General features: G+C 34.5%; 2 protein-coding genes across 2 annotated transcripts in view; one reads left to right on the forward strand and one right to left on the reverse strand.

Annotated features, from left to right (window-relative positions):
* Nucleotides 1-1,740: 1,740 nt before the first annotated feature.
* Nucleotides 1,741-19,890, reverse strand: LOC102803313 (G2/mitotic-specific cyclin-B3-like). Its single transcript, XM_085502394.1, has 10 exons — nucleotides 19,476-19,890; nucleotides 8,750-8,860; nucleotides 7,027-7,202; nucleotides 6,847-6,922; nucleotides 6,590-6,700; nucleotides 5,373-5,603; nucleotides 4,972-5,127; nucleotides 4,731-4,883; nucleotides 3,848-3,975; nucleotides 1,741-3,204 (listed from the first exon to the last, which is right to left on the reverse strand). The coding sequence occupies exons 1-10, from the start codon at nucleotides 19,578-19,580 to the stop codon at nucleotides 3,153-3,155; spliced, it is 1,299 nt and encodes a 432-aa protein (XP_085358520.1). The 5' UTR covers nucleotides 19,581-19,890; the 3' UTR covers nucleotides 1,741-3,152.
* A 23-nt stretch (nucleotides 19,891-19,913) lies between these two features.
* The window catches only part of LOC102807715 (uncharacterized), a 35,121-nt gene continuing 29,784 nt past the window's right edge, over nucleotides 19,914-25,250 (forward strand). The window contains exon 1 of the mRNA XM_085502387.1: nucleotides 19,914-20,024. The gene's annotated coding sequence lies outside the window, so the exon portion shown is untranslated. The remainder of the gene's footprint in view (nucleotides 20,025-25,250) is intronic.

Raw genomic sequence — 25,250 nt, forward strand, 5'->3', positions numbered from 1 at the left:
AGAATATCCAATTTTATTCATTACATGTCAACCCCATAGAATATCCAATTTTATTCATTACATGTCAACCCCATAGAATATCCAATTTTATTCATTACATGTCAACCCCATAGAATATCCAATTTTATTCATTACATGTCAACCCCATAGAATATCCAATTTTATTCATTACATGTCAACCCCATAGAATATCCAATTTTATTCATTACATGTCAACCCCATAGAATATCCAATTTTATTCATTACATGTCAACCCCATAGAATATCCAATTTTATTCATTACATGTCAACCCCATAGAATATCCAATTTTATTCATTACATGTCAACCCCATAGAATATCCAATTTTATTCATTACATGTCAACCCCATAGAATATCCAATTTTATTCATTACATGTCAACCCCATAGAATATCCAATTTTATTCATTCAAAATAACAATTTTGGCTTCATAAGACTACATTTTAGGTAAACGTTAAAGCAAGAGATTGCCAAGTTAATCTATGGCATGCAAACCATTTTACAAGTTTTACCAATTTTCCTGAAGATTGTCTACTCCTGTTACAGTAACACTAGTTTAAAATTCTTGAATGTGCCACTCAAGACAGATTAGGAAACAACTTAAAAGGCCATAATAGAATGATAATGACCAATTCAACCATGTATTTTTACATTCAAATCACATGGCATCCTTGCCCACCAAATCCTTGCAAGTTAAGGTAGAGATGCGGGCACTTAGGAGAGAAATGTTTTTTTTTTTTTGCTTTTTATTATCTAAACAGTCTTGGCTATATAGACTGTTAAAATTTTGTAGAATAGTGGAACACTCAAAAAACGATTTTAAAATACAAAAATAAATGTATAGATAACAGGTGCAAACATTCTTTTGAATGCTTAGCAAAGCTGTACATAAATAGTAAAAAGGAAACATGGTGAAAAAAAGAAATGACAGGATCTCCATGTTATGCACTATATTTAACTTTTAACAAAACGACAATGCTTTTAAATTTGGAACTGTACAGCCATTTTAATGAGCATTAGCAAACTTCTAAGTGAATTGTTATGCAAATTAGCAATTATCTCTGCTTCTTTTTACTGCACATCCCAGAACTTTAAAAAAAAAAGCTCCTAGACGATTTGACCTTTTGTTTTGAAATTTTCAAAAATGATTGACAATGTGTTTATCTTCAAAACATCGTCGGGGCATTGTTTTTGGTTGAACAGTGTTACAGCAATCGTACAGACAACTAGCCTGGGGATTAATTTATGCATAAACTTGAAGTGCAATATGAGCTGCTGCCCTGCAAAATTAACAACTGGTAGACAGTTTTCAAGACGGCACTTTCTTCATAGTAAAGAGATGTACCCATAAACCAATTTCGACAGGAAACAGAAGCATGGTTTAGAAGCTAATTTTTTTTAAATCACTTTCGACCAAAAAAGCAGTCTCTATGAAAAAAAATAGAAAATATAGTTTTGTGAACAAGGTAGGTCATCTTGGTTTCCTAATTAAAATACCTGTCAGGTAAACTGCATCTCTACCTTAAACAAGTCTTGAAAACGGCACTAGAAGAGTTTTAATATTCACTTCCAGATACTATTATCAAAATTACAATTTTAGGTTATTTGAAGGATGTAAATCTGACAATTAAAGGTAGATACTGATAGAGGTTTTCATATGAAACCAGACCTTAAAACCACATTGATTGTACATTAATAAAACTACACATCACAAAAAACATTTACACAAACTAAGAGTGAATACCACTTTATTTTCAAGTTATCTACATAAAGAAATGGTACAAAATGTCATTCAACTTCAAGTTCCAATTGTAATATAAAACTATCATGTAAAAACATCAATTGAAAAAATTCTGTTATCTGACCATTTTTAATAAAGGAACTTTGTGAATGAGCACGATATTATTTACAGCAATTGACAAGATCAAACAGCAGTGTCTTGCATTTCAGTTAACTTTTGGATATAAAATGCAAACTTCTAATAGGAATTCTCCAATACAAGGATCAAGGGGAAGCATTGTTTTTTTTTTATATTTACAGGTGTTGTGTACAATTGAGATTGTTTCAAGTGAATTTTTGAATAAACACGACTGATGCTTTTCTTATTTCATGATTAAATGAGTTACATTTGAAGTCAATAACAGAAAACAATGGCAGTGTCACTTTCAATTACATTATCGAACTAGTCACTCCTTATGTCCACCAATTCTAATTGTTATATATGAATAAAATGCATGTAAAAGATTGTTGCCATGACGACACTAACCATATAAATTATGAAATTTTAGAAAAAATATATAAAAATTGAAATAACGTATTTACACAAGATAGCTAAAAAATTAAAGCAGGATAGATAAACTATACCTGTCAACACTTTGAAAAGAGAATGCCAGGTATACTTTAAAATAAAACTATAAAAAGCTAAGAATTAGTTAAAAAATTAAAAATACACAATGCAAGGCATAGCAACTTAATGTTAATAAAATGCAAATTACATCTTCATTATCGTGGACAAGTTACTGTCTCATGAACACTTGCTGGGAAGGAAGTATTGGGTAACACTTATTTACGGCTGTGTAAGCAAACAATAGTTTCGGGATTTTATGTGGTGCAAGCATTCAATACTTTGTTTTACTGTGACTGTCATATTGTTCCGAACACCAAAACTGCAACATTGCCAAATAGAAAATCACAATGCAATTGCCTTTCAATTTATTTCACTCAATTGCATAAATTTACATGTCTCCCATAAATGAAAGCTAATGCTGAACAGCGCACCCTCGTAATAGTGATTTCAACTATCCAGTTCTAATCGTTAACGATCTCAAGACACATAAGCAAACCAGTCAGCAACTTGGCTGGCAATGTTGCCATTTTGGTGTTTTGAGCAGTATGGCAGTGACAGTAAAAAAGCCATTAATTGGCTTTGGTTATGAATTAGTTAAATGCTGCTGAATGCAATAAACACTAGCACAAATGTGTCATTTGACATAATATAAAAGTGGCAGTATAACCAGTCTTAGAGACATGCAATTTTGAAGGCAGTGTAGAGCTCTAAGCAGATATCTGAAAATGTAAAGATACGCTGATGGCAGTCTGGTACAAGTAAATTGGAAATTATTTGGATACACATTAGAGTTCTAACATGTCCAGGCTTGGAATCTTGGCTACTTCAAAGAAAACCCTGAAAACAAGAAAACAATCATTACAATCCAAACGGCAACATTTTAACACTGCCCACATACAGAATTAGTTTTTATTGACCTGATTCACTTGCAAAGTTTGTGTCCAGTTGTAAAATATTTAACTTGTTCTCGTTTGACATTATTCAGTGGCTTTTAATTTTGCTATTTTCACTAATAAGTAAAATCCACTAAATTAAATCCATGTGAAATAATGCAACTTCCTGCCAAGTTGGTGAACTTAAAATTCAGTAAATTGCTTAAAACATCAAAATGGTTATATGCCAGGGAAAATTAAGCATTTTACATTATCATGTTTAGATACATTGCATCACAATTTCTGAATGCTCTTTCATAAATTGTCTCAATTTGTGTACATGTTAAAAACATCTTATCTAGTGCAATAGTTTCATCATTGCACTCTTCAAACCCAAGCTTTGTATAATATCCCATGAATAGGGCAAATTGTGGTTTGAATTGAATGCACTAAGTGGAAACCATTCCACTAACTAGATTCAGAACCTTGCATTAAGAAAAATACTGTAGTTTCTAAACTCTTTATGGCAAGTTCTATGGTTTAAGAATTCTAAAAGTGCTTGATAATGTACTGTGCAGTGATGATGCAAATTGTGTTTGACTGCTTACCTGTGAGAGTATTTTGTTCTGACAGTTGCAAGTTGTTTATTTGGGTTTGATATTAATGCATTCAGTTTCTTTACACAAGGTAATATATCTTGACTCTTGTAGCCTGAGTAATGTTCTAAAGTTGAATCCTACAACAAAACACAAGAGTACATGAATTCAAATATACCTGCATATCTAATAGAATGATTGTCAGATTATATGGACAGCAAGTTATGTACAAAATATAAAGGTGACCAGAAACAGTTTAATGTATCAATTTTATGGTCACAGGCACATGGGTCAAATTTGCACTTTGATACAGAGAAAAATCTAATAAGTCTAGCTACGAGTTGCTGACTGCAGTGTACAAGTAAAAAAAAATTCCAAGCTCAACAAAGGGGATACTCTTTAACAGCCTGTATTCTTCCATTGAACAAATTTTGCTACTAAAGACAAGTATGCTTGACCCACACTGATGTCACTATTGCCATTATCTCTACAAACGCGAGGTGGGGACACAAGGTAGTTCTTGAAACCAATCTGAGTTCTAGAATTCACCTGGACATCTCTCATAATGAAAGTTGTAATGTAACCACCTGAATTGCAAAACTACCAAGTTGTGGGGCGACATGAGGGAATGAGACAAACTTAAGATCAATGCATGTGCCGTGCCATTTACATCTAGGTATTTTCAATTGTTCATCTAGGCTATGGATAGCATTAGATAACGCGTATGGAGGCTAATATGTAAATAAGTGTCCATTGTTCAAAGAGCAAGAGTTTTTAGAACCTACCTAAATATCAAATGAATATTTTCTTTTGTGTGCATGTGTAAATTGGTGAACCTTTCTTCTGGCTTTACAGTTGCAATGAACTCTTTAGTTTTGTGAGTTCTATTACTTACCCATTCCATGATTCTCTTCATTTTAAAGGCCAACAGTAACGTGGCAGCAGCTAGATGAGACTCCTTATAATTTACACAGAAATCGTAATCTTGCAATGTTAGTTCCAATATATACCTAGCCAGCGTAAGCGTTTCCATAGTAGCTTTTGAACACTGCAAGTCAAATTAGAATCAAGTTAAAGCACACTTTCAGTAAGTAGACTGGTAATCAATTCACTATAACAATTCATGAAAGTCTTACCTTGGCAAACCTCCTGAGAAACCTGTATGACAATGGCACACCAACATCAAAATTCAAAGTCTTCAAAATAGTCCTTTCCATCGCTAAAAACTCAGTCCTACGATAAGCGTCATCACAAATGAAGATAAAATCATCAAGTACAGGCGGGCATCGTTCCTGTAACACAAAAATTAAGTTTGGATTCAAATATGTACATCCAGTGTATTGCTAGATTGGCAAAACAATACTTGTAGCACGTAACTGGAGTAGTTTTTGCTTACAGAATACATGTACCCTAAGAAAGTGGTAGCGGTAGTTAACGATTGCAGTCCTTTTTAGACATCACTTTCACCTTCAGATTAGTGAATATACAATTTACAATAGCTGAATTAAACAACAATGAAATTAAAGGTAAATCTTACATCAAATTTGCAAGCAATAAACAAAGCAGTTGCACCAACTAATTGTAAAACTTCTCTGCCAACATCCTTTTTCATGAGGTATCTGTCAACTATCTTCACTGCCAAGTACAGAGTCTCGTGATTTAGTTCAAAGTTCTCTTGCACCTCCACTAACCAGTCAACCAATATAGCACGCATATTTTTAGTAATGTCAGTCTGATTATCCAGATACGGATCAACTTTAAAAAGAATCTGAAAGACATATAGGGACTTTGAGAATGCAGCGTTTCATCTTAAACTGTATAGTATATATAAAGAACATTTTCAGCCGACTCTCACAAGACCAAATATTGCATTAATTTAAAATTGAATCACTGAATATGATCTATGTACACATCAATTAATTTTGTAAACTCATGCGATACTAAAGGGTGGTACAAAACTTTAATATAGCCCAGAATACTAGTCTTTACACAAGTTGGTGGAAACATCTTGTTTGAGACTTTGCCCATAAGCACCCCATACAATTAAACACCACGTCTCAAACTGAGTGGTTCATCTATTAATATCTTATCAAGTTTGGGTTATAGAAAACTTAAAGCAAATTCACTGCAGGTAGCCCAATAGTGGCTTAAGACTGGTGAATCTATGATCCTCATTGGGAAAGTACATGCGTCAGTTATTTTAATTGCTCACTGATTGTTTTTTTTCAAATTACGACACATTCAGTTGATTATTGGTGTACAGGTAATTGCCATATTGCATAGATTCTGCATTGCTTGCAGAAACCAATCCACTGAATTAATTTTGTAAGGTTGCCACTCTATACAGTGCAAGTTCAATAATTGCATGCAAATTTGGATGGGACTGTCCAATCAAAAAACATTTGTGTTGTACATTCTCATGTTCTACCTATGTGTTCAAACTGTTGATATAACCTTTACTACCATGTTTCAAATGCCCAGGTATTTTGAATCCTGTAAAACGTGTTGAAAAAGCTACAAGCCATTTTAGCAAATTTGATTAAATGCATAAAATAACAATCTCAATTCTTGAAGTGCCAAATTATTCTGAGAAAATATGTTTTTTTAATTAGTGACATCTTGAATTAGCAAAAATAACATGCTGAAAAGACGTTTTACAGTAATTACTTAGAACTACCAAATACACAAATATATAAACTGTCAAAACTAAGAAAAATGTCATTCAACATTTACCATGGCACATACACAACCTACCTCCCTTTCTTTGTAATAATCAAATATTTGACTAGCATACTCTGGTAGGAGGTTAGGGTCTAATCTATTCTCTGCATCAATATCAATGTAATCGAGTCTTTCTGAGTCCATCTGAAAATGAGCACATTCCACTTTCATAAAACCTCATACAGAAAAAAGTTATTTCAAGTAAGGAATCGGTTATGATCAGAATTTTGTAAATATTGAATTAGATCGATTTGGAAAATATGCACCATGTCCCAAGAAATTGCATTCACCTCTGAATCTTGCTCCATCTCTTCCATCATATCCATGTTCTTTTTATTCATAATTTGAACTTCTGAATCAATTGAACTGAAAATAATGAAATAATGTTAATTTACAACTTTCCCTGCTATGTACAATTGTTCAAATCATTTTGACCAGCAATTTTGGCACTTGTTACCAATCAAACCTACCTGACAGATTCTTGTGAACTTGTACATTCATCAATAACAATCTCCATACTGTCATCTTCATGGACAGCAAGTGGTGCAAGATTTCCTTCCGAAGATTTCTTTGATGCTTTTCCGTCTTTGGCAGAAATTGTGTACACTTTTTGAGTTTTCTTTCCTTCTTGCTTCTTAAGAACAGCCTGGAAATAAGAGGATCTATTAGAACCATCATTAAAGCACAGGGTTCTCCCCAGAAAAAACGCATAGCGCCGGGGCTAATTTGCATATTATTTACATATCTTTCTTTCATTGATTAACAGAACTTATTTACAATTATGAATATTAGTGAGCTCAGTCACAGGGCAAATATTTTTTTTAATGGAATCAACACATTATGTTTCACAATTTAGAAGAGTTTGAAACATTCTCGAAATACAAATGCTACAGACTAAAAACAAACACAAATACATTATTGTTGCAATTTAATTGTTTTGTAAAACGTTGAAGGAAATGCATTCAAAACGTTAAGCCAGATTTATGTTCACGAATCTCATAATTTTATTCACTCCAAAAACATTCTCCTTCAAAAAATCGATCACGTAATTAATTGACGTATTGTTGTAATTTATTATTCGTACCATCAATTTCTAAAACGTTTACAATTACAGTAATGAGCGAACAAATAAAGCTTCAAAACGATCATCAAAGTTACGACGTGACATAACTTACTTGGCCATGTTATACACCAGTTATAGCAATAATTCCTCAACAAATTTTACTTTTTTTTTTTTTTGATATGAAATGTAAGTAAAATCCGACTTATTTTTATCGGGAGCGATTATTTTTGATCACTTGATCGCTTCGGTAAAAAAAAAAACAGACCCGCCATGATGTTTGTGAAACATTAGCATGTGTCCTTTGACCCGATGGATGAAGAATTCCATTAACCAATCAAAATGCCGCATGGTAATGCCGGTAAGAACCCAAAGTTTTCCGAATGGTAGTGATCATAATAATTACATTGCGGAAGTAAAGCGATGTCGTAGCACGATGTGTTGGCATCTATTTCAATTGAAAACTGCATGATAGCTTTCGAAAGAGGTGATTTGCAATTTTTAAAAGGTAAATTAGGTCTTGAAGGAACTGTTTTTACATGATTCGTAATGATAACAGTTCAAATGTATTTTACCAATTCACGCAATAAACACGTTGTTTTTTTCTTGAGTAGCGTGAACTGATCGTGAACTCCGATTTGACCATGATATATCGAGGTGGAATTGATTTTGAAATAATTTTAGCTTTCAATCTAAAGACTGTCTATCGCAGAAAGTATTTACTTACAAACAAAGAGGTGCTAATTCCACAAATTTGACTAGCCGCTACGTATCGTGCGACTAGGTCTATTGTTTATAAATTATAATCCACGACTGGCAGGATGCGTGTCGGTCGGTACGTAATTATACCAACAATCAGACAATAGTCCTGGTCGGAAGCATTTCCGTGGTGGTCACTAATTTTGAGTGACGGTCGGGGCCGACCGGCGTGGCGAACAAAGCTTTTTCACATCTGATATTGGCATGTCAAATATGAAATCAAGCGCCGAGGTGGGAACACATAGCGCCAAGGTCCCAAGTGAAGCGCCGAGATTCACAGGTATAGCGCCGCGGACCTCGGCGCTAAAAAGCCCTGGGGAGAACCCTGAAGCAAATAATGTAACATTAAAAAACCTACATATAAAATAACTTACATTTGTTATGTCCCCAAAAGCTCTTTTCTTTGGGCCATTTTCTGATGGTGAACTGGATCTTCTCTTGCCATTTCTACTGGATTGGTTAGGCAAACCATCGTTGTGAATTTTCTAGATAAAAAACAAATAGCTCTATAAATAATGAATGACTAATTTGCGACTCCCACACGTGACAGATGGGCTTTACATCAGTACCGGTAAATGGAAACTATTGAACAGCGCAAAGTTTCTAACTGGCTAAAGGACACATCCAACTTTCACTTATTTTGTGAATAAAATGCAATTTTACAGCAATGGAAATATAGACTGTAGTGATTTGTACACGCTATTGATATGATAATTAATGTACACCTGGTATGCCAGTACATCTGGCATGCGCTGCTATAAAAGAAATGTAATTCAATAAAATGTGGTCAGTATTCTATAAGCCTTGGTCGTGTTTGTGTCTTGTCATTTTACTGTGTGTACATGCTTTTGCTACAGGTCCACCCCAGAACACCACATTGGCGACGAGGATAAACAATACTGAACAGGGAGAGAAGGCGCTGCACTTAGAGTGATTGTTTTCTTCAGGTTGTTACACAGTGAGTACTATTACGCCAGTCTACACGTGCTAGCCATTTAGAAGTCGTCAGAATGGCAGTTGAAGCTGGTTTTATATTTTCGCAAATTGCTCCTTTAGATGTGCATACAGATTCTACTACATTGGCTCCACGATGGAAGCGCTGGTTGTCCCGTTTCGAAAACAGTTGCATTGCTTGGAAAATTACAGACCCAGATCAGAAAAGGGCCATGCTGCTGGACAGAGGTGGTGAAGATCTATTTGACATTTCCGAAACTCTTGTTATGCCTACTGCACCTGAATATGACGACAATTATAAAAAGATAATAAAGGCAATCGATTATTTCACACCTAAAAAGAACACTGAATTTGAAATTTTTCAATTTCGTCATGCCGTACAACATGATACGGAAAGTATTGATCAGTTCGTTGCATGACTTCGAAAATTGATAAACAATTGTGGCATTTCTGACCAAGCAGTGAGGGATGAAGAAATAAAACATCAGATTGTCCAAGGAGGCAAGAATAAAAGGGTTCGCAGAAAAGCTCTCCAGGAAGAACTAACTCTTGACAAAATTATTTCCCTAGCAAGATCACTTGAGATATCAGAACACGAAGCGAATTACCAGACCCCGTGAACAAAACTTTTCAATATGCAGCAAATCAGAAACGTCCTACGAAATCAAGGCACAATACAAGAAGTCGGCAAATTAAAGATTCATCACAACGTTCATCAAGCTGTTTCCATTGTGGCGGACATTATCCACACTGAGACATCTGTCCTGCAAAGGGTAAGCAGTGTAATTACTGTCACGAGGTCAGACATTTTATTTCTTGTTGTCGTAAATTGAAAAGCAAGAACAAAACGCAAAGATCCGAGCCTAAGGTTTCCAACATTAACGATGTACATGATCAGGATATTTCAGATAGTAGCAGCAGTGATAATGATTTCTTGTTTAATATTCATGTTTATGAGAAATATGGCGGAAAACTCTTTTGCGAAGTTAAGTATCAACCATGTGTCTTTAGATTTAATGATAGATTCAGGGGCAACTTGTAATGTTCTTAATATTAGTGATTATCAGTTGATTAGCGATACTGTGGTACTTGAACCAACTAGTGAAGATTTATTTACATATGGAAAACGTCAAAGAGTTGATGTATTGGGTACTGTTAAAACCAAGATTGACATGGGGAATCGATTTGAAAACATGGAATTCGTTGTTGTCAATACGAAAGACTCGTCAATTCTGGGATATTCTTCCGCAAGTCTGCTTGGTTTTATTCAAATTAACCCATACAATGATACGGTTTTCTTTGTTAATAAGAATGTCGTTGAACACACTTCAACACCTGCATATAAATCGAAAATCGATGATCTAGCTTTGCTAAATTGTCCAGAGTCGGTAAAAGCAATAATACGCGATAACGCAAATGTTTTTACGGGAATGGGAAAATATAATGTTAAGCAAATTAAACTTCATGTTGACCCTACTGTTAAACCAATTTGTCAAAGTCACAGGCGTGTTCCATACCATCTGCGCAAGAAAGTAGAAACAGAACTGAAATCACTTGAAGAGTCTGACATACTGGAAAAAGTTGAAGGACCAACACCTTGGGTAAGTCCGATTGTCATTGTTCCTAAACCCGGTACTGATTGTGTACGAATTTGTGGTGATTATAAAGCTCCTAACTTGGCTATACAGAGAGAACGTCACGCGACTCCCACTGTACAAGAGATACTTACAAAACTTCATGGTTCCACCATTTTTAGTAAATTAGATGCGAATAAACATTCTCTCCAATTTGAACTTTATAAAGAATCACGTAACATTGCGACAATCAGTACACATGTTGGGCTTAGACGATACAAACGACTTCCCTTTGGTATTAATTCGGCAGCTGAAATTTGCCAGAATGAAATGTCATTGGCCTTGCAAAATATTCCAGGTATAGAAACTATTTCAGATGATATCATTATTCATGGCAACGATCAAAATTCGCACGACAAAGCGCTACGTAGCTGCCTGTCTCGTTTATTGGCTTGTGGCTTGACTCTGGGTTTATCAAAATGAAAATTTTCGGTTCCCGAAATAGTCTTCTTTGGATTTAAGTTTAATAAAAATGGGATGAGTTGCGATGAGAAACGAATCAAAACTATCCGCGAGTTGAAACGTCCGGAAAATGCCTCCGAGGTACGTTCATTTTTGGGAATGTTGGGTTTGCCTTCCATGATGGTGCCCCAATTTAGTACCATATCTGAGCCAATTAGACGTCTTACAAAGACGGGTGTACAATTTGTTTGGGGTGATATTGAAGAAGCTTCGTTTAATGCCATTAAAAACGCTATCTGTTCTGACATTTCTTTAGGATATTTTGACATAAATAAGGAGACTACTTTGACTGTAGACGCAAGCCCTGTTGGTATTGGCGCGATTCTACGTCAAGGTAACACCCTTATTAGTTGTGCCAGTAGAGCACTGACTGACACTGAAACTCGCTATAGTCAGCTAGAAAGAGAAGCGTTGGCAATATTTTGGGGTTTAGATTACCATCGTTTGTATCTCGACGGTTCACCAACATTTGTAGTGCAAACCGATCACAAACCACTCGTTATAATATTTAATCGTCAACAATTGCATAAAATGTCAGCACGAATTGAAAGATGGGTGATAAAATCTCAAAGATTTAGATTCGATGTTCAATATATACAGGGCGACAAAAATCCCAGTGATTACATGTCGCGCCATCCGAATCATTCTAAGCTACATAACGTAACTAAAGCAAATAACTATATTTCTTTTGTGCAACAACATGCCAAACCTTGTGCCGTTAGTTTAGCGGAAATACAACCCAAAATGATCCAACATTAATGTTTGTTGTGCAGTGTTTAAAATATAATATTTGGCACAAGAACATCAATGAAAATGTGAATAAAGATGCTCTGAATGTATATAAACAAATTAAGGATGAATTATGTTTCGCAGACGGAATACTTCTAAGAGGTACTAAAATTGTAGTCCCGTCTTCACTACAGCATCAAATTATCTCGACTGCACATGAAGGTCATTTGGGGTCATCCAAAACAAAGGCCCTTGTAAGAGAGAAAATTTGGTTCCCTGCTATGGATTCTCTCGTTGAATCTGCAGTGTCTAATTGTTATGCATGTCAACTTAATATTGACACCAAGGTCAAAGAACCATTAAAACCAACGAAACTACCTAAAGCGGTATGGTCATCTCTAGCAACGGATATGTATGGCCCTCTGCCGTCCGGTGAATATTTAATTGTAGTTATAGACGAGTATTCGCGGTTTCCAGAAGTTGGAATTACGAGTTCTACAAGTTCGGCAGCGGATATACCAAAGCTTGATCGCATTTTCACTTCTTATGGATACCCCGATAAACTTAAGTGACAACGGACCTCTGTTTAATTCAAAAGAATTCAAGACATATTCAAAGGTTTCTGGTTTTAAACATCAAACAATTACCCCCGAATTCGCTAGAGTGAATGGGTTGGCAGAAAACTTTATGAAAAACTTGGGTAAAATAATTCGTTGCTCATGAGTAGAACGAAAAAATTGGAAAACTGAAATCCAAAAATTTTTGTTGAACTACCGTTCGACTCCCCATCCGTCAACTGGGAAAAGTCCAGCAGAAGTTATTTTCAATCGAAAAATTAAAAATAAACTTCTTTCTATCGATCTCAATACGAAATTATCTAAAGGTGATCAGAGTATAATGTTAAGACATAATTGTAGCATGAATAAAAATAAATTGTTCCACGATAAACATGCTAGAGTGAAGCAAACATCATTTCCTGATGGGGAGAGAGTGTTTGTGAAAAATACGAAACGAACAAAATATGAACCAAGGTACAAGAAAGATATATTCCGTGTTGTGCGTTCCAAAGGTAGTATGGTGACAGCCAGCAACGCACATAATAAACAAATTACTCGAGATAAATCCTTCTTTAAAAGTTACCATGGTCCAAATGTAGATAATGTTGATATGGACAAGTATAATGAAGATGAAGAGTTAGAAAGAATTATGAATGAAATTAATAACCAAAAACTCCCTGCGGAAAACAATACACCAAATATTGAAGTGCAAGATGCACAGATTACGCAACAAAACACACAGCAAGCACGACCACTTAGAAGGTCAACACGAATAAGAAAACCAAATATTAGACCAGATTATTTATATTATTAGATTATTTATTAAATGTATAGATTAAATAAAATAAATAAAAACAATTGTTCTAATCCAAAAAAAGTTGAATAATAAATAAAAGTAATAAAAAAAAAGTATATATTTAGACGAGTATTGTATGTACTAACAATTGTAATTTGTATTTGTAAAAGTATAGTTATTCATGTATTGCATATAAAAAATTGAATACTGGTTAATCATAATTTGTTGTAGAGCTTACGGCAGAGCTCCAGAAGGAGTACCTACACTTTATGCAAATTTTTTAAAATTATGCTAATTTATTCATGACGTAGCAGTTTCTGTGCTCATGAATATTCATTAATTTAAGGCTCAATACATTTTAAAAGGGGCGATATATTATTTTTGGGGGAAGAGTTAGAAAGGGGGATTAGCAATCCTTAGGGGGTCTATACAAAAGAAGGGACCCATTTGGAGAGCAGCCATGCTCCTCGTGTCTGTTGTTGCACGTGACCTACAGCTGTCAACAGTGTTCGTTCTTCGACTGTGTTCGTTCTTCGACGGGCTTCCATGTGGGGTAGTATTCTTGTGTTCTGTTTTCCTGACTTGAGTTTTTGAAACCGCTGTTTATGTTTTTAACGTCTTTCATGTCTTTTGTAGGAGTGTCCAATCCGTGATTCGAACTTGCGATCTTTGAGTTCCCAGCGCACTGTCTTGTCCACTGTACCACGAGTGTCTTCACACAGGAGTTTGGATTTAAGTCCTACTCATAGGAGCACTGTCTTCACTAGCATTCAAAAATCTAACTAAACATACTGGATTCGAACCAGCGATCGCTCACATTGCTGACATAGTACAAATCAACTGAGCTATGTGGGTAGTCATGCAAATTAAATAATTTGTTGTCATATTTAGCTTTATTGCCAAATGGTGTTTGCGAGAAAAAGATGGGCAGGCAAGGGAATTGAACCCAGGTCCTCCTGATCACTATGTAAAGAACTGACCCACAAGACCACAATGGACTAACTGGATGTGTTTGCATTTGATAAGACTATATAGTGTGTATATATATAGAAATACAACATATTTCTATTATTGAGTTACAATTGTCCAAAAAAATTGCCAATTTTGTGTTTTTACTTATGTAAACTATATGCATGCCATAACCCGTTAGTGTACATCTTGCCAATTGGGTGTTTGCCATTTGCGTTGCCCATACCTGACCCGACCCTAACCCTAATGTCAAGACACGTTCCTGTTAATAATTCCGTTGCCCATACCTGACCCGACCCTAACCCTAATGCCAAGACACGTTCCTGTTTATAATTGCTCAATAATGATACTCTGTTGTGCACTGTCTGCGGGTACTGTAAAATGACTAATTTTCATTGGGTTTAATTTTCACTGATTTACCATTTCAGGCATATTAAGTGGGTTTTAAATTCACGGTTTCGTCATTTAGATAATGTGTTCTATGCTAAATTGTACATATTCACTGTGTTTTAATTTAGCGCATTTTCCAGTCAGCGAAATAAGCTAAATTAAAACCCAGTGAATAATTACCCCATTTACAGTAAGTTGCATTGATGTCAACTGATTAAACAAGTCGCATTTAAGTAATTTCCACTATTAACAAGTGGTTAAATTGTGACAATAAATGTGTGGACAAATATTTGAGATTAATTTTGGTGTAGACAACTCTCGTTTAATTATTTTACACCATTACAAGTTGTTAAATTGAGAGAATAAGTGTGCGGACAAATATTTTAGACTTATTTTGGTGTAGACAGCTCTCGTTTGATTAATTCCCACAATTACAAGTTGTTAAATTGAGAGAATAAATGTACGGACAAATATTTTAGACTTATTTTGGTGTAGACAGCTATCGTTTAATTATTTTACACCATTACAAGTTGTTAAATTGAGAGAATAAATGTGCGGACAAATATTTTAGACTTATTTTGGTGTAGACAACTCTCGTTTAATTATTTTACACCATTACAAGTTGTTAACGTGAGAGAATAAATGTATGGACAAATATTTTAGACTTATTTTGGTGTCTACAGCTCTCGTTTAATTATTTTACACCATTACAAGTTGTTAAATTGAGAGAATAAATGTGCGGACAAATATTTTAGACTTATTTTGGTGTAGACAGCTCTCGTTTAATTATTTTACACCATTACAAGTTGTTAAATTGAGAGAATAAATGTGCGGACAAATATTTTAGACTTATTTTGGTGTAGACAACTCTCGTTTAATTATTTTACACCATTACAAGTTGTTAAATTGAGAGAATAAATGTGTGGACAAGTATTTGAAACTTATTTTGGTGTAGACAACTCATTTGATTAATTCCAACAATTACAAGTTCTTAAATTGACAGAATGAATGTATGGACAAATATTGACCATTATATTTGTGAGTAAATACCTGTTGTTTAATTAATTTCCACCTCTACAAGGTTGAGAGAATAAATGTGTCGACAAATATTTGATACTTATTTAGGTGTAAGAACTCGTGTTTGACCAACTTCCACCATTCAGGGATTGAATTAGAATTTTTTACCTGCATGCACAGTGTGCATATTGAACTTGAAATTTACCTGCACCAACTTGTTGTGAAATGCACCACTTTTAAAGTTTTAATAAAGTTTAAAGTTTCTTTATAAGATCGTCGTCATCAGACCATGCAGCCTCATTTTCTGGTACCCGAGATCCATATCGTCTTTTTTGGGGTCTTCTGCTTGTTTTGCTATCTTGAAACCACTAGTCAATTGCATTGTCAGGAACAAATGTGATGTGATTACATTCCTTGACTTGCTTTGATAATACAGCCTGGACATGGTTACTTGTATTTTCATGACCATTTAAAACATGTAAACGAAAGGAATTACACCCTTGTGTGCGAAATTTTTTACCTTTCCACTGTGGTCAAACTTCTGACAAACATCACAAAACATTACGTTATTTTTTTCATCGAATATTAGCCATTTTTTCTCTTGAAGCCACGTCTGTTGAAAACGATAAACTTTTTTTTCTTAGTGGGTGGCGACTCAATCACTGAGTCAAACGAAGTACTTGCGTCGCGGCCCCCAATGTTGACACATGATGCCGCACTCGTGCTCTGCTGAGATTCAATATTTCCTTCAGTGGTAGAAACGTGTCCAAGTACTACACCTTGTTCAGAAATATTTCCATTATCGGGATCATTTTTTGTTGCTTGAGATACTGGGCATTCAGCCGTCTCAGATTTTTGTAACGATGTCAATAGCCCACACTCGAAAAGGCTTCGTTGTTTTGACATGATTGTATACAAACCGAATGACACGTGACTACCGAGCATGCGCAAATCTGTATGCTGTTCTGAGGTCACGCGAGACCCAAAGTACTCTCACAATGTACGCGAGTAAGCTACCAATTTACTTCCAGTTTCTCGATCGATGCGTTCACGAACGATGCGATCACGGACGAATTTGATTTTTTTCACTTGTGCTTTTGAGTTTTTTTACAATATTGGTTGAAACTAATTTAGGCTTAGTGAATATAATGAGAAAATGTTGTGTTAATTTCTACATGCACAGCGTGCACATTGGATTTTGAGTTTACTTGCACTAGCTAATAACCTATGTGTATAGTGCAGTGTGCACCCGAGTATTTCGAACACTGCCATTGCAAGTTGTTAAAATAATGAAATAAATATACTGGTATCATTGGATATTTGATTTAATTGTGAAACTTTCTAACAAAATGTTAACTGCTGGCTTCGAACCCTCAATCAACAATTCCGCAGACACGGTATAAATTCCACAACACGACAGAAGATATTCGTCTGTTGCCTGAATTGTTTTCGTAATATAGGGAACGCCATCGACACTTTAACAAAACTTACCTTGACTTGGGTCTTGTTTATCTCTTGTCACAATCTGGAAACTGTTGAACAAATTGCGCGTCGTCCAGTTTAAGACGTTAGTTATTTTATTATTTATTCATTCAGTTTTGTATGGTGGAGTTTTGTGAGGTTTATTATTTTTTTGCAACGTTCTTTGTTTACTTGTTTACGGTTTGAGAGATTTCAGTTTATTTGATTTACGTTTTTACGGTAGCTCTGAGCGGGACTCGAACCCACTGTCTTTTCAAGCTAATTTTGTTTTATTTTGATGGCACGCTTGTGTACCACGCCACGACGTTGGTCGTTAAGTGGTGTTCATTTTTCTAACTACTCCAGTGTTCCGATGAGTTGAACGGAAAAGCCCAAACGATTGCTGGTTTCTGATTGCTTCGGTTCTGGTGAGTGTATCTAGTGTGATTCGAACCCATGTCGTTTGTATTGGGCGTTTTTTTATTTCCCATGTTGGCTACGCCGTAATATGCAACCAGTTCCCCGTTTTATTGTGATTTTGAGTGTTTAATGATGTCTTCCTCACCCGTAACGCCATGACCCAGTTTCAACCACACGGCCATTTTGCAACACAGTTCGTGATCCTCGGCGTCACCCGACTGACTGTATGAGCGTTCTGTTCAACTGTTAAGCTAGGATTTATTACCGTTATTATCATTATATTGTCACGTGATTTGTTTTACCTTATGTGTAATGTCTTAAGTATCTTTATTGTAATTTGTATATACCAATTCGTATATACCGAGGAAACGACCCCGATTGAAGGTCATGTATTTTATGACGTCACCAATTCGTGTGTAGGTACTGCTTCTAGATCTGTGCCGAGCTTACTATTTAAAGGTGAAGAGAGGTGTAGTGATTTGTACACACTATTGATATGATAATTAATGTACACCTGGTATGCCAGTACATCTGGCATGCACTGCTATAAAAGAAATGTAATTCAATAAAATGTGGTCAGTATTCTTTAAGCCTTGGTCGTGTTTGTGTCTTGTCATTTTACTGTGTGTACATGCTTTTGCTACAGGTCCACCCCAGAATACCACATAGACGTACTGGTTTAAGAACATTTGTAAGGAAGTTGGGAGATGGATTAGAGATGCGAGAGTTCACAATTTGTTATGCCACAGCAAATACGTTGTGTGTGGCGTAACAGTGTAAAATAAACTCCTGACCTAAAATGTACAAAAGAAAAACTAAATTTCAACCAACAGTCGTGCAGTGCAGTATTCTAACTGCAACTGCCACAACCAAGTCCAGACAAAGAAGCATGTCTGTTTGTTTGCCAGCATATCGGCCAGTGTTGCCAGTGAATCCAAGAGTTGAAACTTTTCCCTCACAAGTACTCCCATGGCAGAATGGATGCCAGCAACTTAGATTTGCTCCAAGACAACCAGCATGCTGAGGTTTTTGCTCTAATGTCTGCCGGATTTATAAATGCATTTCACTAAACAACCTAAACTACCGGGACCATTACCATTGTAGTGTTATTACCAATTAATGAATTAAGCCCATGTCATTTTTGAAGTACAATACACTTTATGCCGTCAAACAGTCATCCCTTTCGATACGTGGTTGGTTTATGAGACTAGCAATACTTAATAAACAGGAAGCTAGACAAATGCACCTCAACCTTCAATACGCATACATACAACAATAATCCATTTTTTTGTTTGCATGCGAGAATTCAACTAAATCTTTTTCAGGGAAATTGATTTTCTTGTTATGTATTTGGTCTATCTATTTGGTTCAAAAGCGTGTGCACCATTATGCGCATAAACCACTGGCGACTCGATGTAACGCTGTGGATACAGGGCTACCACAAAACCCAACAGCGAAACGAAGAACACCCGGAGATCATATAGCTACGAATTCTATTCGGAAAAAGAACGTTTCACCGGTATTCCAGTGCGATAGCACCACGTGTACGAAAAAAAAAACAAGTCTTCACATAGAGCAGTTCCATAGTTTAACAGAATAACGCATGTAAAACGCCGAAGCTCTAAGGCGTCAGGGAGACGTTAAAAACATGTCCTACTATTTACGAATACTATTAGACCAACCGTAATAAATGTAACTCTGTCGAACCTACCTGTTTCAGTTGATTGTTTTTTCGCTGTTTCTTGCCATTTTGTGCGAACTGTTCGTTGGAAAGAGTCGTCAAGTTGCTAGAAACCCCGCGTCTGGTTAAAGGCATCGTGATTAAAGATTTGTCACGTCGGAAACGGAATTACGATAATGACCGATTTAAAAATCACAGTGTTGATGTTTTCTCGAATAACAACGCACGTTAATAACGTTTGTAAACTAAAGAATGTTCTTAAGATACGTTGCAGTTGTAGTTAAATTAGTTTCAATGCCAAGGATTGTGCAAAACTAATAAAAATCGAAAGAAACTAAACACACTCGCTGGACAACAACTGCTTTGTGTTCGTTCCAAGCAAATTTGAAATACACGCTGGTGGAATTTGGAACGCCCATAACATGTTCTTATTGGTTATCGCTGTCTCTGATTAACCAATCAAATCACAGCACGGACGCTTCTTACCCGGAAGTGAAATAATGTTAGCCTAATGATCCCACGATATGACCTTTAAAAGTGCCCCCCCCCGATATATCGATGCTCCAGTTCTTCAACAAGGTAAAGTTTCGCTAGTTTTATGTTGATATATTAAATATATTAAAACATACTTTTAATTTCAGTGGGACCTTCGTTATTGGTGACCAAGGGATGGTTGCTCATTCAACTTCTGATGTTGAAAATGGCCGGCGGAGTGGGGGGGGGGGGGGGGTAATTGTATTTTACAAATAATTAAAATAATAATCTAAAAGATACATTTCAATTTTACTTAAATAAACCATCTTATTATTGTTTTCCAATCAAATGTCAAATTTACCTTGTCCAAGTCTTGAAAGGCATTATTCAAAATGTACAAGATGCTACTAGTATATGGAGAGAGTGTAATTACTCTGTGATACAGGTATTATTATGTAAGTTGTTCAATGCATTGACCAAACCAATTTTAATTTATGACCCTGATATTTGGGGTGGATTAATTATTAAACCACCAATGATCAACTACTCACAAAATCAATGCATTGCATGGATGAACTTGACTGCTATCCACTTTAATTACATTAATGTTTACAGTGAAAATCACAAAGCTGGAGATTTACTTATAAACATATTTATAAAAGTTGTAAATGTTGATCATCAGCTTTCATTCAAATATTCAATAGTGTGCATGTATTCATCTGACACATCAACTGTGACATCCCACTTACTGTATAAAATGGGGCTTTTTGTTTATTGGATAATTTTTTTCATTAGTGTTAATTAGAACTAACAACAATGTCACAATACCATTTCTGGATTGGTCAATTTGAATTCTAACACTAACATCCAATTTGATTTATAAAAATGTATAATTATTAAATGCTTATGATGACCACACTTTTAATCCCTTCACTGTATTCCTTAAGAAAACTACTGTGGAATACTTTATTTTCGCTGGAATTAATTTTCGCTGAAAAGGCTTTTTGGGCGTTTTGCTTGGAATTTATTTTCACTGATTTTTCATGAGTTTAATGTGAAATATAGGAAAAAAAGTATATTCACTGGATTTTATTTTCACGGAATCATCCCTTCAGCGAAAATAGCGAAAATAAATTCCAAGCGAAAATAAAGTATTCTACATTGATTTTTATTTGGATACAACTTTTAAACATTGCAAAACTTAAAATTGGATCCATGATATGTACAGGTTTGTTCAACATCTTTTACATTTTATACAGCTCACTAAGTTGCATCTGTCAATTTGTAATAATTTTATTGAACTGGGTTAAAAATGGGTTTAAAAAAAATTGAATTTCTGCCCAGATGCTTCCAATTGACAAATATACACATAATACATAAAGTTAGACAAACAATTTTGTAACTGCAATAACATTGATGACAGTGTAATCTGAATATCATTTTTTGGTTAAATATAAAATGCTCACAAATTTAATTAATTATATGAGCAAATCTCATCACTTTATAGACATTTCAATACACTGAATAATATTAAAACATTCTGCTTTATGATTAATTTCCAAATCCTTGTTTTAGTAAATATCAATAATGTCGAAATATATGACTTTGTGATTGTGATTCTGTACATTTAACTTTCACTCTGTATACAAAAACTGTGGGGAATTTTAGTTTTTAGAATTATTTTGTTTGTTATGTGCATGCTCCATTAGTAATTATGATACATTATGTGTTAATTTGAATAATTAGTGTTAGTAGTAAATCGACCAATCACAACACAGAATATTTTGCATACATATGGCAGTACATCAGCTAATTATTGATAGAAACCTGCAAAGACTCATGGGTAATGGGCAGTATCCTGGATTTATGCAAGATGAAGATTTCACAAGAAACAAACTCTTTGTTTACCCATGAGCAACAAATAGCGTCATGTATATTTATATACCCCCAACAAATCGCACATATAAGTGAGTCTGTGAGAAATATATTTGGTTTGTCAAGAACACATATTTTGAGAACAGAATATCTCTGTGATATGTAATTTTAACTCTTTATTATGATTTGAAATGTAATAACTTCTGACAATATATATAGAATAAACTGCAATATATTTAAATAAAAAAAAATAGCATCATAGAATGTAGTGGTCGTGTGATTGTGTGAACAGAAGTATATAATAAATTTAAACATTTAAAATGTATTACACGCTTTGTGAAAATACAAGGATACTATCAAAATAGGTCTGAAATTATTACTAGTTTTTTTCGCATACAATACTCACTAATTTGCATAAGGAATTCTAGAAATGTTGGTTTGTCATGTGATTTTGTTAGTATCTCAGAATTCACATGACCTCATCAATTCAAGTGACATGTCATTGCATATAACACACTGGTACATATCCTTGGCATTACCAAATGACTTCTTTAGCAATAAAAACAGCGCTTTTGGATTTCAAATTATATTTCTATAAATATCAAAAGTATCAAAAACAGACTTTATTTACATGGTTAGAAAAAGATTAGTACAATCATAAGTAGCATTTGCGTACAGCTTCTTGGCACGGCTAAGAGGTCAAATTTATTAAAAACTTAGTCAGTGCTGATAAAAAAACTTGTGTGAACAATAAATATGAGCTAAATGTGATCAGCTTTTAAGACCCATTTGGAAGACTTACTATTATATTCTTAACTATTAATTTGGGTATGCCATGTCCGACATCCAAGAACATGTTCTTGAGGGAAAAAAATAGACAATGCAACACTTTACTACTTCCTGTTATTGTGTAATCTGCACTTTCTGAATTGTTTCATAACAAAGAACTAACATGTATACCTTCCTGGTAACTGTACTGAGTACTATAATAAGATTTGTATATTCCTAACAAGTTTGGATGTTACTTAGCCTGTGCTGATTCCTTTCATGCATGAATGCAATTGGGTCTAATCGATATGAAAACATATGAGATTAGCTTAAATCGTAGCCCATACTTGCTGTAGACTCTATAGTGCAATGCAAATATATTGAAGTGATCAAAAAGTTTTGTATAAAATACATGCATTGTAGAATGCTTCTTACATCAAGATCACATGCAACATCAATCATGGTGGCAGCGATTCGTATACAAATATGTCATTTGGAATGTTTAGCATTATGAGTGTTTAACTGTTTAGCATTATGAGTGTTTAACTGTTTGGCATTATGAGTGTTTAACTGTTTGGCATTATGAGTGTTTAACTGTTTGGCATTATGAGTGTTTACCCGTTTAGTATTATGAGCGTTTAACTGTTTAGCTTTATGAGTGTTTAACTGTTTGGCATTATGAATGTTTAACTGTTTGGCATTATGATTGTTCAACTGTTTAGCATTATGAGTGTTTAACTTTATGAGTGTTTAACTGTTTAGCATTATGAGTGTTTAACTGTTTGGCATTATGAGTGTTTAACTGTTTGGCATTATGAGTGTTTAACTGTTTAGCTTTATGAGTGTTTAACTGTTTGGCATTATGAGTGTTTAACTGTTTGGCATTATGAGAGTTTAACTGTTTAGCATTATGAGTGTTTAACTGTTTAGCATTATGAGTGTAACTGTTTAGCATTATGAGTGTTTAACTGTTTAGCATTATGAGTGTTTAACTGTTTAGCATTATGGGTGTTTAACTGTTCAGCATTATGAGTGTTTAACTGTTTAGCATTATGGGTGTTTACCTGTTTAGCATTATGAGTGTTTAACTGTTTAGCTTTATGAGTGTTTAACTGTTTAGCATTATGAGTGTTTAACTGTTTAGCATTATGAGTGTTTAACTGTTTAGCATTATGGGTGTTTACCTGTTTAGCATTATGAGTGTTTAACTGTTTAGCTTTATGAGTGTTTAACTGTTTAGCATTATGAGTGTTTAACTGTTTAGCATTATGAGTGTTTAACTTTATGAGTGTTTAACTGTTTAGCATTATGAGTGTTTAACTGTTTGGCATTATGAGTGTTTAACTGTTTAGCTTTATGAGTGTTTAACTGTTTAGCATTATGAGTGTTTAACTGTTTAGCATTATGGGTGTTTACCTGTTTAGCATTATGAGTGTTTAACTGTTTAGCTTTATGAGTGTTTAACTGTTTAGCATTATGAGTGTTTAACTGTTTAGCATTATGAGTGTTTAACTGTTTAGCATTATGGGTGTTTACCTGTTTAGCATTATGAGTGTTTAACTGTTTAGCTTTATGAGTGTTTAACTGTTTAGCATTATGAGTGTTTAACTGTTTAGCATTATGAGTGTTTAACTTTATGAGTGTTTAACTGTTTAGCATTATGAGTGTTTAACTGTTTGGCATTATGAGTGTTTAACTGTTTGGCATTATGAGTGTTTAACTGTTTGGCATTATGAGTGTTTAACTGTTTGGCATTATGAGTGTTTAACTGTTTAGCATTATGAGTGTTTAACGTTATGAGTGTTTAACTGTTTAGCATTATGAGTGTAACTGTTTAGCATTATGAGTGTTTAACTGTTTAGCATTATGGGTGTTTAACTGTTCAGCATTATGAATGTTTAACTGTTTAGCATTATGAGTGTTTAACTGTTTAGCATTATGGGTGTTTAACTGTTTGGCATTATGAGTGTTTAACTGTTTGGCATTATGAGTGTTTAACTGTTTAGCATTATGAGTGTTTAACTTTATGAGTGTTTAACTGTTTAGCATTATGAGTGTAACTGTTTAGCATTATGAGTGTTTAACTGTTTAGCATTATGGGTGTTTAACTGTTCAGCATTATGAATGTTTAACTGTTTAGCATTATGAGTGTTTAACTGTTTAGCATTATGGGTGTTTAACTGTTTAGCATTATGAGTGTTTAACTGTTTAGCTTTATGAGTGTTTAACTGTTTAGCTTTATGAGTGTTTAACTGTTTAGCATTATGAGTGTTTAACTGTTTAGCATTATGAGTGTTTAACTTTATGAGTGTTTAACTGTTTAGCATTATGAGTGTAACTGTTTAGCATTATGAGTGTTTAACTGTTTAGCATTATGGGTGTTTAACTGTTCAGCATTATGAATGTTTAACTGTTTAGCATTATGAGTGTTTAACTGTTTAGCATTATGGGTGTTTAACTGTTTAGCATTATGAGTGTTTAACTGTTTAGCTTTATGAGTGTTTAACTGTTTAGCATTATGAGTGTTTAACTGTTTAGCATTATGAGTGTTTAACTGTTTAGCATTATTACTGTTTAACATTATGAGTGTTTAACGTTATGAGCATTTGGTATTAGGAGTGTTTAACACTGAGTGTTTAACTGTTTTTCTCAAATTATTAAATTATTATGTCGCTGCATTCTTGAAAA

This window comes from Saccoglossus kowalevskii, chromosome 1 (assembly GCF_978046115.1).
Source record: "Saccoglossus kowalevskii chromosome 1, keSacKowa6.1, whole genome shotgun sequence".
Classification (NCBI taxonomy): Eukaryota; Metazoa; Hemichordata; class Enteropneusta; family Harrimaniidae; genus Saccoglossus; species Saccoglossus kowalevskii.